A 16,070-nucleotide genomic window follows, 5' to 3' on the forward strand; every position below is an offset into this window, starting at 1 on the left:
CGATGATGTCACCGTTTTTGTGTCCTCGAGAGGGGAGGCGCAATGGGTGATGTCAGAGGTTGACCGCTACTCAGAGGCTTCTGGGTCCAAGATCAACCGGGATAAGTGTGAGAGTCTCTGGCTGGGAGAGGGGGATCCAGGCTTTGATCTCCCGGACACTCTTCCAGGGCCCCAAGACTCTTCCAAAGTTCTCGGCATCGAATTTGGCCAGGGGGATTACCCCATGCAAAACTGGGACGGCAGGCTTAAGATCGCCGCTCAGAGGGTGGACCAGTGGAAGGGTTGGTCTTTGACCCTCAGGGAAAGGGTGAACTTGATTAAAACTTACCTGCTCCCATTGCTGATATATCTGGGCAGTGTGTGCATGTTGCCAGAGCCCCTCTGGACTCGGGTGTACAGTCTGTTCTTCCAGCTGTTATGGGGGAATAGGCTGAACCTTATCAAGAGGGAGGTTACTTACCGCACGAGGAGACAAGGAGGGTTGTGTATGGTCAACCCTGTGGTGTTCCTAGTGAATACCTTTCTTAAGATCAATGTTGCAAACCTCTGGAAAGAGAGGGCTCCTCCGTGGGTATACTCCTGCAGGGGATGGTTTCGGCCTTTCTTCCAGGAATGGGAGACAGGAGGACAAGTGAAGGATCTTCGTACACCGCATGGGCATCTTCCGGCTTACGCTACCCCGGTTCTGAAGGTGATTCGCCGGTGGGGTCTGGGAATGTGGGAGATCAGGACTTTGTCGAGGAAACTCCTTGACAGGAGGGTTCTGTCTGCCCGTTTCCAGAAGCCTCTGGCCCTCAGGGATTGCCCAAGTCGGGATCTTGGGGTGGGTTTAGGTCTTTTGAATTCCATCAGGATCCCCTTGAAGTTTTGGGACTTGGCTTGGCGCTGCTTCCATGGAAAGCTGTGTGTGAGGGACAATCTGAAGTGTAGGAGCTCTGAGGAAAGGGGTTGTCCCCGGGAGGAGTGCGGTGGCCTGCTGGAGAGCATGGACCACTTCCTGCTTCAGTGCCCCTTTAACACAGAGGTGTACAACCGGGTGGGCGCTTCCATCCATTGGCCCGGGTTGGCTGGTCTCTCCTATGCGGAGTGGGCCTATGGAGCATTCAGAGGCCTGGGTGGCCGGGACCGCTGCACGTTATTCCTAGTTAGCCTAGTGGTCAGGTACCACACGTGGAACGCACGGTGTTTAGTGTCGACGCAGCGTAAAATCCTCCCGGTGGATGAGGTGGTTAGGAACATTCTGGGTGACCTGGTGAAGGTGCGCTCTCTGGAGTATGAGAGGCGGGGCACGGGGAGGGCCTCTCTCCTTTGGAGGGGGTTCTCCTTTAGTGTCCCTTAGTCTGTCATCTCCGCTCCTGGTGTTGGGCTGAAGCTGACACTGTAGATTTTTGTTTTGTATCTGAGGTTATAGTGATGTTGGGCTTGCAGGCACCGAACCTGGGCTTTATGTGGTTTGGATTTGTTATGTTGATTTGTTTAATGTGTTTGTATCTTGTGTACATTGTGTATTTATTTATAGTTATATGTAGTTATAGTTCTTGTGTGTGTTTATAGGTTGGTTGGTTTTGGGGTGTTGGTGTTAGGTTGGGAGGGGGGTGGACGGGACTTGGACTGTACGATCCTGGGCACTGGTCTGGACTATATAACGCGAACTTTGGACGTTAGACCAGTGTCTGGGGGGGAGGGTGATGGGCGTGGGATTTAGTTAGCTATATTTAATGTTATTAATGTTATTTCAGTTATATTCATTGTTATTTCTGTGTTTATTTCTTGTTCGTTTATGTGTATTTTGCTGTGTATTTCAAAAAAAAAAAAAAAAATTAGGTGGTGGGAATGGGTGATGGTTTTGTTTGTTCTTATGCTGAGTGTGTGGTGTGTGTGTGGCTGGGCCAGGAGATTTCCGTAAGACTCTTTTAGTTTGTATTATTGTTTTGTTATTATTATTATTGTTTTATTTTGCCAGAAGTTATGGCTTGATTTATGTTTATTGTTGTTATGTTTTTCATTTTTATATAAAATAAAAGATTTACAGGATGTAACTCAGGATCAGTACAGGATAAGTAATGTCATGTATGTACACAGTGACTGCACCAGCAGCAGAATAGTGAGTGCAGCTCTGGGGTATAATACAGGATGTAACTCAGGATCAGTACAGGATAAGTAATGTCATGTATGTACACAGTGACTGCACCAGCAGCAGAATAGTGAGTACACATCTGGGGTATAATATAGGATGTAACTCAGGATCAGTACAGGATAAGTAATGTCATGTATGTACACAGTGACTGCATCAGCAGCAGAATAGTGAGTGCAGCTCTGGGGTACAATACAGGATGTAACTCAGGGTCAGTACAGGATAAGTAATGTCATGTATGTACACAGTGACTGCACCAGTAGCAGAATAGTGAGTGCAGCTCTGGAGTATAATACAGGATGCAACTCAGGATCAGTACAGGATAAGTAATGTCATGTATGTACACAGTGACTGCACCAGCAGCAGAATAGTGAGTGCAGCTCTGGAGTATAATACAGGATGTAACTCAGGATCAGTACAGGATAAGTAATGTCATGTATGTACACAGTGACTGCACCAGCAGCAGAATAGTGAGTGCAGCTCTGGGGTATAATACAGGATGTAACTCAGGGTCAGTACAGGATAAGTAATGTCATGTATGTACACAGTGACTGCACCAGCAGCAGAATAGTGCGTGCAATCTCATTCTGCTGTGTGCTACTGAAGGGTGTGGTTGTGTGCTGCTGAGCTCCTGCACCACCTGGTGGAAGACCAATCCACCCAGGCCTGCTCTCTCCTCCCCAGGGAGGGAGTGGGTTCTGTGGGATGAATCCTGCAGGAAAGTCTAAGGCTCCTGTCTCCCGGACCAGGCCGGCGGGGGGCAGGAGAAGCCAGTTACCGGCCAAATCGGAGGGTGTAAGAAGATCTGCCCGGAGCCAAGGACGCAGCGATGTGACCTCGGCTGCCACCCCCAAGACCCAGGGAAGCCGCAAGGTCTCCGGAACACAGAAGATCAAGGCAAGTGACATCAGCCTGAGTGCTCCTCCTGGAAAGCTGGATGTATGTGCGGGAAAGCTGGGTGGTTCAGCTGGAAAGCTGGGTGCTCACGGAGGTGTGCAAAAAGCATGGGGTGATCTTAAGGCCTGGGAGTCTGCTTCCATCTATGGCTCCCGGATTGCTGAGCACCTCCGTGAGTACGAGGAAGCTGGCAAGGCGCTGAGGAGGCTCCAGGAGGAGATAAGGGAGACCGTGGCCCTAGCGGGGGTGGCCACTAAGAAGAAAAAGTCTGATCTTCTCACCACCATAGACAGACTAAAAGCTGAGGTCACCGCTCTGCAGGAGAAGCGACATCTAATCCGCGAGCACAGCGGTCCGTTCCGTGAAAAGTTGGAGAATGATGCCCGGTTTGATGACATGCGCCAGGAGCAGTTAAGAAAACTGAAGGGGCTTCAGATCCAGGCGGATGATGGCGATGATGAGGAGGATGAGGAAGACCTGCCGTGTCCGTCTGGTGGCCTGCACCAACACCAGCAGGCCTCGCACGACAGGCTGCCTGCGGAGCAAGCGCCATTACCATCAGGCTGCGGCTCTGCCAACCTGGAGGAGGAAAGTGATGACAGCGGCCAGGGGGGGGCGCTAATGGCTCAGATACGTCAGCTTGAGTCCCCAGTTCACCTCCAGAACTTTTCCTTTGGTGATGATATCCCGAGTGACGACCAAAAGAGGAAGAAGACGAGACCCAAGAAGACCAAGGCGTCTCAGGAGGTGAATCTGGTGTTTCGTCCCCTCCCTGTTTCCTCCGGGCGGGCAGCAGTGCCAGCCTGTCGTGTAGGCCCCGTTACCCAGCCCAGCACGAATCCTGCAGTGGACTCGGTGCCAGGGTGCGGGGAGAGTGCAAATCATGGCGCAGAGCACCAGCCTTGTTTGCAGTAGCAAGGATGGTGCAGGGAAGGCATCGGCCGAAAGGCCGGACAGTGAGGGCGATCCAGCAGGTCCTGGTACTGTGCGCTGCCCCCCAGTGGGAGGGGGGGGTGGCCTGGTGCCAGGGGCAGTGGCGGTGGCTCCTGTGGCCCCTAGCACTGTGGCTGCATCTAGCTCCGGTGAGCAGCGGCAGTGTGATGGGGCTGCTGGGGCTTGTGGTGCGGCGCCTCCCAAGCATCCCGAACAGCCTGCAGAGAAAGGCGCAGGAAAAGTGTTGTTTTGCATTGGATCATCAGACCCTGGAGAGGGCACAAAAAGACTGTCCGGAGTCTGCAAGGGCAAGTGGCCTTTTGCATCCAGCGAGCAGCAGAGCAGAAATATTAAAAAAACTACTGGACAACAAGGGGTTAATGCCAATGAGGCAGAGGGCACCTTTAAGATCGGGGTTGGAGCTGCCTCTTCTCAGGCTGTATCAGCTATGGAGGTGGCTCTACCCCCAGTGCCCAGTGACGCCGAGGCAACCCCAGGTCCTCCTGGCCCAGCTGGTGTGAGTGATGCAAGGAAGCGAGGCAGTAATGCACATAGTGTGGTGAATGTGGGAGTGGTGAATGGTGCTGAGGGGGGTGATCCTGTTGTGCGTGCTGGACCTTCTGCACCCCCAGTGGTGGCCGCTCCCATAAGGAGCTATGCGAGTGTCACTGCTGGGGCAAGTGGGGTTAACTCCTTGTCTCCTGGCTCTGGGAACAGCGTTTTGCAAAGGCGTCTTCTGGAGGCTCTCAGGAGAGGGGAAAAGTCAATCACTGTAGAGGGGAGAGATGTTGATCTGTCCTTCTGGACAGACAGGCATGGCCTGGCAGCCTTCCAAGAGAAAAGGGGGGGAGAGACTGTATGGTCTTTACCCACAACTGGGCCCGGAGCTTCCCGTAGGAATGTGGTTCGTCTTCGCTGGAGGGGCAGTGACGCATGCCCACCCAGGTCAAGGGTGGTGGAGCTCCTCCTGAAGATGAACTTCAGGGCTAGTGACATCTTTGCCCTGATACATCCTTATGGTACTCCGGAGTTCGATGTCAGCTTTGTTCGGCCGGAGGGCTTAGAGCTCTTCTGGTCGAATTATGAGCTGGCAAAGAACGAGCCCGCATGGCGAGACTTTGCTGTGCAAGCAGTGTCTCGCCAAAACACAGTCAAGAAAGTGACCGTTTTGACCCGTAACGAGTCACTTTCTTGCATGGACATCATGACTTGGCTAAGTCGTTATGGCGAAGTAGTTCAGGTACCTCAGAAAAACCGCGATGAATTTGGCATTTGGTCTGGAGCCTGGACCTTCATGATGAAGTTGAAGTGTTCAGGCGGCACAGTCGCCCACATTCCTTCTTCAGCCTTTCTTGGACGGGACAGAATCCTGATTTTCTACCAGGGGCAGCCGAAGGTCTGTCACAGGTGCGGTGACCCCACACACTTTAGCGCCAGCTGCCAAGTGCAGAAGTGCGCTTTGTGTGGTGGGCTAGGTCATCTCGCTGCATCCTGTAAGGACATTAGGTGTAACCTGTGTGGTGAGCTCGGTCACCCTTTCAGCCGTTGTCCTCGCTCCTTTGCCAATGCGGTTGTGACCCCAGTGGAGGAGAGCCATGAGGTTGCTTCTGCTGGGGAAGGTACCAGCAGAGGTGGAGGAGCTGAGGGGCCTGTGAAGAAAAGCAAGAATAAGTCACCTTCTCAGTTGAGGCGGCTTGAAGCCAGACAAAAAGGGAGAGAACTGGGGAAGCCTCAGGTTGCTGGGGTGACCCTGGGTCCTTCCTCAGAGGCTGGTCTTGCTACTGAGGCCCTGAGGGATGATGAGTTGGATGAGGAGGTCAGGAGGATGGAGCGCGAGAAAGGTGCCATGTCCTCCACGTCCTCCCATTATGAAAGTATGGATGAGGATAACAGGATTTGGCTAGAAAATAAGCGCAAGCAGAAAAATAAAAAGCGTTGCGCATCTAAGGTACCTAAGGAAGGGAAAACTTCCTCCCCTCTGGTTGAGCTTTCCAACCGGTTCCTCACCCTCGATGAGATCGCCTCCTCAGAAGGAGAGGCTGAGGGTGGGGTTCTGGAGGTGGCGGCGGAGCAGCCTGTAGGGGGCGCCGAGTCTCTATCCTCTGGGGAAGCTGGGTCCTCAGAGTGGGAGACTGACTCAGAGTCAGGAGACAAGGACGAAGGAGAGGGTGGTCCGGGTGGGTCCTTGGGGTCCAATAATAACATGGCCACCACAATTTCATTAAAAAGAAGTTGCCCTAAATCTGATGGGAAAAAAGAAAGGGGATCATCGTCAGAGGAGAGTCGGGGGAGGGGAAGCAATAAGAAAAAAGCCGTTTAACTCAATCACTCATGATGGCGGCACCCACTCCGTTGACGCTGGCGTCCATTAATGTCGCCAGCATTAAGTCTGATGCGGCTAGATTTGCAGCCTTTGATTTTCTCGGCCGTGTTGAAGCCGACATTTTATTTTTGCAGGAGACCAGGTTGCCAGATTTGGCGGCCGTGTTTAAAGCTAAGAGGGAATGGAGACACGGGCCTTCCTATTGGTCTCTTGCGGCCGAGCCGTATAGCGGAGGGCGGTCCTCTTTACCGCACCGGTAGAATGCCGACGAGTTATTGAGTTAGAAATGGGGAGGTGCCTGATCCTGGATGTCCTCATGAAGGGACAAGAACTTCGTCTTATTAAGATCTATGGTCCCCAGTCCAAGTGGGACAGGAAGTGTCTCTTTATGAGGATCAAGCCCTACCTTTTTACTAGTCGGCAGGTGGTCTTTGGAGGGGACTTCAATGCTGTCACGAGGTCCCAGGATAGGGGAGGTTCCAGAGACAAGCTGACTTATGATAGCGTCGCTCTTAATAGCATAGCTAGTGAGGCTCGCCTGGTGGATGTCCACATCCGGCACACCCCAGGCCACACGGGGTTCACCTATTATAGGGGTAGCTGTAGGTCTAGAATAGACAGGTTTTATTTAAAGGAGGAAGCCATTTCTTCAGCAGTGTCCGTTGTTGAGGTGGAGTTCTCCGACCACTGTCTAATTTTGTTTTCTCTGAATGTTACAGAGACCCCCCGGATGGGAAGAGGCTACTGGAAGCTCAATTCGTCTCTCCTGGAAGAAGCGGAGATAAGACAATCCTTTGAGGACTTTCTTCAGAGCCAGGTACCATTGCTGGGCATTTGTAGCAGTAAGTCAGAGTGGTGGGAGATGCTCAAGAAAAGGGTGGCGAGATTCTTCCGCCAGCTCTCGAGCCTCAGGAGCCTGGACAGGTACCGCCTGTATCAGGGCCTGAGGAGGAAACTCGAGCATCTCGTCTCGACTGGAGGTAGTCGTGAGGACATCTCCAGAGTGAAATCCTTGCTGAAGAGGTGTCAGTACGATAGACACGCATCTTTGGTTTTTGAGAGGGATTACGGGAAATACCGCTCGCCCGACCCTTACAGAAACTGCAAGATGTCAGTGAATGGTAAAGTTGTCACAGGACTGGTTGACAGTACGGGATCCCTGAAAAGGTCCAGATCAGGGATTCTGGAGGTCATCAGATCCTTCTACTCGCACCTCTTGGGCAGGAAGGATCTAGATCGGGATGTGATGTCGGCTTTCCTGGCTGAAACTGTCCCTGAGCCAGGAGTAGACCCCTCTCTTGATGTTTTGACAGAGATGATCAGGGAAGAGGAAGTCAGCCGGGCGATTGAAGGGCTCGCCCTCAAGAAATCGCCAGGTCCGGATGGCTTAACATCTGAGTTTTATAAGACCTTTAAGGACGCCTTGGTTCCCCTCTTGACTGAGGTATTCAATGAGTGTCTTTCCTCGGGCGCTCTGCCGAAGTCAATGAGGAGGTCTGCCCTGATCATTCTGTCAAAGGGTAAGGACCGATCTCGTATTGAGAACTGGCGTCCCATAGCGCTTCTCAATACGGACAGAAAGGTTTTGGCAAAGGTGCTGTTTAATCGGCTGGTGCAGTTTGCGCCCCGGCTCCTTTCGGGGACCCAGCACTGCTCTGTTACAGGCCGCAGTACATTTAGTGCTGTGCTCTGTGTTCGGGAGGCAGTGGAGCAGGGCAGGGCTGGTAACTGGAAGGGGTACTTGCTGTCCTTGGATCAGGCAAAAGCGTTTGATCGGGTTAACCACGAGTACCTCTGGTCTGTCCTTCTGAGGTATGGCCTGCCGGGGGAGTTTGTCAATTGGCTAAAGGTTTTGTACGCAGGGGCAGAGAGTTTCCCGCTTGTGAACGGTTGGATTGGCCGCTCTTTTGAGGTCGGGTCTGGTGTTCGCCAGGGTTGTCCTCTGAGCCCACTCTTATACGTGTTCGCGATTGACCCATTCCTTAGGAGGGTTGATCGTGGGCCGTTGGTGGGAGTCGGGATGGACCAGGCGGCACCGGAAGCCACTCTAAGGGTGGTAGCGTATGCCGATGATGTCACCGTTTTTGTGTCCTCGAGAGGGGAGGCGCAATGGGTGATGTCAGAGGTTGACCGCTACTCAGAGGCTTCTGGGTCCAAGATCAACCGGGATAAGTGTGAGAGTCTCTGGCTGGGAGAGGGGGATCCAGGCTTTGATCTCCCGGACACTCTTCCAGGGCCCCAAGACTCTGCCAAAGTTCTCGGCATCGAATTTGGCCAGGGGGATTACCCCATGCAAAACTGGGATGGCAGGCTTAAGATCGCCGCCCAGAAGGTGGACCAGTGGAAGGGTTGGTCTTTGACCCTCAGGGAAAGGGTGAACTTGATTAAAACTTACCTGCTCCCATTGCTGATATATCTGGGCAGTGTGTGCATGTTGCCAGAACCCCTCTGGACTCGAGTGTACAGTCTGTTCTTCCAGCTGTTATGGGGGAATAGGCTGAACCTAATCAAGAGGGAGGTTACTTACCGCACGAGGAGACAAGGAGGGTTGTGTATGGTCAACCCTGTGGTGTTCCTAGTGAATACCTTTCTTAAGATCAATATCGCAAACCTCTGGAAAGAGAGGGCTCCTCCGTGGGTATACTCCTGCAGGGGATGGTTTCGGCCTTTCTTCCAGGAATGGGAGACAGGAGGGCGAGTGAAGGATCTCCGTACACCACATGGGCATCTTCCGGCTTACGCTACCCCGGTTCTGAAGGTGATTCGCCGGTGGGGTCTGGGAATGTGGGAGATCAGGACCATGTCGAGGAAACTCTTTGACAAAAGGGTTCTGTTGACCCATTTCCAGAAGCCTCTGGCCCTCAGGGATTGCCCAAGTCGGGATCTGGGGGTGGGTTTAGGTCTTTTGAATTCCATCAGGATCCCCTTGAAGTTTTGGGACTTGACTTGGCGCTGCTTCCATGGAAAGCTGTGTGTGAGGGACAATCTGAAGTGTAGGAGCTCTGAGGCAAGGGGTTGTCCCCGGGAGGAGTGCGGTGGCCTGCTTGAGAGCATGGACCACTTCCTGCTTCAGTGCCCCTTTAACACAGAGGTGTACAACCGGGTGGGCGCTTCCATCCATTGGCCCGGGTTGGCCGGTCTCTCCTATGCGGAGTGGGCCTATGGAGCATTCAGAGGCCTGGGTGGCCGGGACCGATGCACGTTATTTCTAGTCAGTCTAGTGGTCAGGTACCACACGTGGAACGCACGGTGTTTAGTATCGACGCAGCGTAAAATCCTCCCGGTGGATGAGGTGGTTAGGAACATTCTGGGTGACCTGGTGAAGGTGCGCTCTCTGGAGTATGAGAGGCTGGGCACGGGGAGGGGGTTCTCCTTTAGTGTCCCTTAGTCTGTCATCTCCTCTCCTGGTGTTGGGCTGAAGCTGACACTGTAGATTTTTGTTTTGTATCTGAGCATATAGAGATGTAGGGCTTGCAGGAGCCGAACCTGGGCTTTATGTGGTTGGTTTGTTATGTTGATATGTTTAATGTGTTTGTATTTTGTGTACAGTGTGTATTTAGTTATATGTAGTTATAGTTAATGTGTATATAGCTTGGTTGGTTTTGGGGTGTTGGTGTTAGGGTGTTAGGTTGGGAGGGGGGTGGACGGGATTTGGACAATACGATCCTGGGCACTGGTCTGGACTATATAGCGCGGACTTTGGACGTTAGACCAGTGTCTGGGTGGGAGGGTGATGGGCGTGGGATTTAGTTAGTTTATATTTAATGTTTTTATTTCCTGTTTGTCTTTTTTTTGCTGTGTATTCTTTTGTTATTTATGGGAAAAAAAAAAAAAATTATTATAAAAAATTATATATAAAAAAAAAAAAAAATTAGGTGGTGGGATTGGGTGAAGGTTTTGTTTTATAATGCTGATTGTGTGGTGTGTGTGTGGCTGGGCCAGGAGATTTTCGTAAGTCTCTTTTAGTTTGTATTATTGTTTTGTTATTATTATTATTGTTTTGTTTTGCCAGAAGTTATGGCTTGATTTATGTTTATTGTTGTAATGTTTTTCATTTTTATATATAAAATAAAAGATTTACAGGATGTAACTCAGGATCAGTACAGGATAAGTAATGTAAAGCATTGTTAATATTTGAATTATTATTGAAGTGTTATATAAATGTGTACTATATGTTAATGTTTTCACAATGGAAAGCCAGGAGACATATTGAGGCTTATCTACTGGCTGCACTTTGATAGGATATTCTGACGTTTTTGGGGATCGTGCCACTGGGACAGGTATTTAGCAGGAGATTGCACGCGATCGGATTTTGGTGCAATCGCGCCAACTTTCATGCAACAGAAATTGGGGGGGCGGGGCTTCACACGATCCGACGGATTCGGACTGAGCGCGGGATTTAACTTTCAAATTGTGTCACAAGACAACGCACTTACATGCACCAGGAAGAAGAAGGTGAACCACTGGGGACCTGAGCGGGGAAGCGACACATGCAGGATATCGGGCACACGATCTTAGTGACTCGCGGCACAGTGCACTATACACGGACAATGCAATTTTGGGAACTCGCTGGACAGGTAAGTAAATGTGCCCCATTATGATGTAATTTTCTCTTGTATATAAATAGTCATCCTTTCTAGTACTGATAGGTCTGGAGCGTGTGACGCTGTGATCTTACTCTTGTATTGTTGCCACCTGCCTGTGATCTATTTATACCCGGTGCTGGAATGGAAACTAAACCGAAAATGTCGCCTTCTGCAATTAATCTAATTTTAAGATGTGATTCTGCTCATTGTACCTTTTTCTATTTAAGATTTTAACACCCAGAATACAATGTTCCCTGCTTATGGTACCATCTGCTGCTCCTATAAGGTTATATTACTATAATATGTTACATATAGGAGCATATAGTGGTAGCAGGGGAGGGTCCTGGTGCAGATATTGCAATAGTGACCGGAGTCTTAAAGGGGTCGTTTACATTCATCAAATAATTGATATTGTTTGTGTAGTAAGTTTACAATTTTCCAATATTCCTTATGTATCAATGGTTCATAGTTTTTATATCTCTGCTTGCTGTCATTCTATATAAAGCTTCCTTGTTTAATTCCCGTGGATGGTCCCTGGTTATACGATGTCAAACAGGTGCACAGCTTGTTATATAACAGAGCTCTGATTACGCTTTGTGATACTAATGAACCCTGCACCTATGTGACATCACATGACCAGGGATATAATGAGCTGTGCACCTGTGTGACATCACATGACCAGGGATATAATGAGCTGTGCACCTGTGTGACATCACATGACCAGGGATATAATGAGCTGTGCACCTGTGTGACATCACATGACCAGGGATATATAACGAGCCATGCACCTGTGTGACATCACATGACTAGGGATATAATGAACCCTGCACCTATGTGACATCACATGACCAGGGATATAACGAGCCGTGCACCTGTGTTACATCACCATCACATGACCAGGGATAAAATAATCCGTGCACCTGTGTGACATCACATGACCAGGGATATAATGATCCGTGCACCTGTGTGACATCACATGACCAGGGATATAATGAACCCTGCACCTATGTGACATCACATGACCATGGATATATTAAGCTGTGCACCTGTGGGACATCACATGACCAGGGATATAATGATCCATTCACCTATGTGACATCACATGACGAGGGATATAATGAGCCGTGCACTTGTGTGACATCACATGACGAGGGATATAATGAGCCGTGCGCCTCTGTGACATCACATGACCAGGGATCTAAGGAACTGTGCACCTGTATGACATCACATGACCAAAAACATTATGAACCATGCACCTGTGTGACATCATATGAGCAGGGATATATATCGAGTTGTGCACCTGTGTGACATCCCATGACGAAGCATATGAGCTGTACACCTGAGTGACATCACATCACCAAGGAATTAAGGAGCTGTACATCTGTGTGACCTCACATGACCATAGACATAATGATCCGTGCATCTGTGTGACATCACATGACCAGGGAAATAATGAGCCGTGCACCTGTGTGACATCACATGACCAGGGAAATAATGAACCATGCACCTGTGCGACATCACATGATAAGTGATATAATGAACCATGCACCTGTGTGACATCACATGATAAGTGATATAATGAACCATGCACCTGTGTGACATCACATGACCAGGGATATAACGAGCCCTGCATTTGTTTAACATCACATGACCATGGACTGCTTATTATTCACAGGAAGTAATAAGTCAAACTTCTTTTGAACAACAGCAAGCAGAGATTTAGAAAACTGCGAGGATTTGATACATAAAGTTGGAAAATTGGAATGATTTGAAAGATGAAATTTTGGAAAATTGTAAAAAAAATTTCAAATTTCATTATAAAATCAACAATCAATTAATTGCTGAAACTGGACAAGCCCTTTAAAGTCCCACCATATACAACACACATGTAACATGCTTAATAAGTGATGTGGATACATTAGAATTCAACACTTTTGCTCTCCTAACAGAAGTTCTACCCTTTTTTTTGAGAAATATCTTCAGGGGCAAAGTGCGTATGTTGTGTCCCCCATTAACAATAGTGATACATGTCTCCATGGACTTCCCCTTTAAATAGTCCATACACCTGCATAGAGTGTGAAACTGCACAATCTACAACTCAAGGTCAATGTATACATCAGGATATAAAGCGCACGTTACGGATAGGAAAAAAAACCTGAAAAACGATTGACATCTGTGTTTTTCTACGTACGCGGCTGCACAGAACCGCGCGGCGCATTGATTCTGCTCCTTTATGCCTTTTGTTTGCCTCGTCTCCTCAATAAGCTCCATACAATGAGGTATTTTGATGATAGCTTATGTTCCGCATCATTGCCAAACATGTGCATGTGGGTAGTATTTTCATAAATGGGGACAAACAACATAACACTCGTGTGCAACTGCCAAGTCAATGAGAGGAGAAAAACATTTGAAAAAAACCTAAAAAAAACCAACATGTTTTAATAGCGCAATTGTCTAAAAAAAATCCGCCGTAGGATGAGGTGTGACAATGAGTTACAAGCATGTCAACACACGGGCTCGGAGAAGCTCCACCGCAGCGACGGAGCGGGGCCCTGAGAGCGCAGCGGCGGCTGTGACCTTTTAGCGTTTCATGGAAATATTCCTGTTTTTTACGGCGGCTGCGAACGTCCCTCGAGAGGGTTCTGCATTGAGCCCGTTGGCCTTGACGTTAAGCCAAACGACAGTGGAAAAGAACAACAAATCAGTTTTTCGCAGACATTGTCGATCCCTTTACTACAAGTCAATTTTCACTGAAAATCCGAGGAGTTTGTTCATGGCCGTTTTCCTACAAACTGTGAAACTCGTTGTGGACTCGTCGTGCGACCAATGTGATGGTTGTATCACTCCATATAACTTTCACCCATATTCCGACAAAGTTTTAGGGTGCTAGTGGCTCATGTATACCAGGATATGGGACTTATAGAGCTGGATTTTGGATTTCTGAGGCCCTAAGCAGAATTATTTCCAGATTTTTCATTGGAGCCCAGTGGCTTCGAGATACACCTCTGCTTTGCAGCAAACTTTGCAATCACTGGGAGAAGTCATCATGGCGGTGCGGGTTGGATGGAGAAGTTGAAGGAACAGAATGACTCCAGTAAAAGAAGAAGCTTCCCCGACTTGTCTGTTTTACTTGATATATAGATATTTGTCACATTTGTCACAATAGTAGGATATAAAGCTATTGGATGGGGGCACTAACATCAATGTAGGGTACGGTAACACCCTACGGTAACAGCGGTGACACCGCTGTGATCAGAGCTTGGTCTATATGACATTGGAGATGTATCATGGTTTCTGCAATGGGACTGGTCTTACCTGATGACAGCCCTGTATCTCTGAGTCTCTCCCATAACACGAGTATGAAGCCCTCTCTGATTTACCTGTAAAATACAACAAAAAAACAACATACATGTTAGTCCATCTCAGAAGAAATGTCTCGGCTTCTTTGACATAGAAAATACGACCAGGTGTTTAGAAGTTGTCCTTGACATACATCAATGCTTTTCAGTGGCCCGCGTGCCCTACTATAGTCTCCACAAAGTCCCTACTATAGTGCCCTACAAAGTCCCGCGTGCCCTACAAAGTCCCACGTGCCCTACTATGGCCATTGCAGGGGATTTATTTTAATTTAGTTTTTTGTTGTTGTATTTGTGGGAATGTTTTGGCAGATTAGATTTTTTGGGCAGTTTTTGTATATATGCGCAGGAGTTGTAGCATTAAACCTGGTTTGCGCTTTATCATTCCAGTCCCCATCAGGCATATGAAAGATATTGGTATTTGTTACAAATTATTTAAAATTTGTGCATAAGAGGTCGTAGAATCAGACCTCATAAACCTCATAAAGTAGCTGTATCTAGCAGTCTAAGCAACTATGATACATCTGACAGGCAGCAGAGTTCTAAAGACAGTCCTAAAACGGTCTCATTAACAGAGGAGATTACTTTTATGGAAGGTAATAGCTGTTATAAAAACTGGAGGCAGATAACACAGGATCACAGCATTGCCAACAGGTAACAGGGACAGTGCAGCTCTACTATAAAACTGAGACAGATAACACCCGTGACAATAGGTGAGAGGGCAGTGCAGCTCTACTATAAAACTGAGGCAGATAACATTGCATTAGACCAATGACAATAGGTGACAGGGCAATGCAGCTATGCTCTAAAATTGGAGGCAGATAACACAGGATCATGCCATTGATAATAGATGACAGAGAAGTACAGCTCTACTATAATGTCATTGACAATAGGTGACAGGGCAGTGCAGCTGTACTCCAGAGAAAACCAGAGACAGATAACACAGGATCACTCCATTAACAATAGGTGACAGGACAGTGCAGCGCTTCTATAACACTGGAGACAGATAACACAGGATCACACCATTAACAATAGGTGACAGGACAGTGCAGCGCTTCTATAAAACTAGAGACAGATAACACAGGATCACACCATTAACAATAGGTGACAGGACAGTGCAGCGCTTCTATAAAACTAGAGACAGATAACACAGGATCACACCATTAACAATAGGTGACAGGACAGTGCAGCGCTTCTATAAAACTAGAGTCAGATAACACAGGATCACACCATTGACAATATGTAACAGGGCAGTGCAGCGCTTCTATAAAACTAGAGACAGATAACACAGGATCACACCATTGACAATATGTAACAGGGCAGTTCAGTGCTTCTATAAAACTAGAGACAGATAACACAGGATCACACCATTAACAATAGGTGACAGGACAGTGCAGCGCTTCTATAAAACTAGAGACAGATAACACAGGATCACACCATTGACAATATGTAACAGGGCAGTGCAGCGCTTCTATAAAACTAGAGTCAGATAACACAGGATCACACCATTGACAATATGTAACAGGGCAGTTCAGTGCTTCTATAAAACTAGAGACAGATAAGACAGGATCACACCATTGACAATATATAACAGGGCAGTGCAGTGCTTCTATAAAACTAGAGTCAGATAACACAGGATCACACCATTAACAATATGTAACAGGGCAGTGCAGTGCTCCTATAAAACTAGAGACAGATAACACAGGATCACACCATTGACAATATGTAACAGGGCAGTGCAGCGCTTCTATAAAACTAGAGTCAGATAACACAGGATCACACCATTGACAATATGTAACAGGGCAGTGCAGTGCTTCTATAAAACTAGAGACAGATAACAC

At 48.4% G+C, this 16,070-nt stretch overlaps 1 protein-coding gene across 11 annotated transcripts in view; it reads right to left on the bottom strand.

Annotated features, from left to right (window-relative positions):
• Positions 1 to 16,070, bottom strand: part of LOC140117323 (transcription factor 4) — a 366,241-nt gene that overhangs the window by 179,447 nt on the left and 170,724 nt on the right. For all 11 annotated transcript variants that reach the window (XM_072133987.1, XM_072133920.1, XM_072133958.1 and 8 more), the window contains one exon: positions 14,189 to 14,253. In XM_072133987.1, coding sequence (XP_071990088.1) covers positions 14,189 to 14,253 — 65 coding nt within the window. The remainder of the gene's footprint in view (positions 1 to 14,188; positions 14,254 to 16,070) is intronic.

Source organism: Engystomops pustulosus, chromosome 1 (assembly GCF_040894005.1).
Source record: "Engystomops pustulosus chromosome 1, aEngPut4.maternal, whole genome shotgun sequence".
NCBI classification, from domain to species: domain Eukaryota; kingdom Metazoa; phylum Chordata; class Amphibia; order Anura; family Leptodactylidae; genus Engystomops; species Engystomops pustulosus.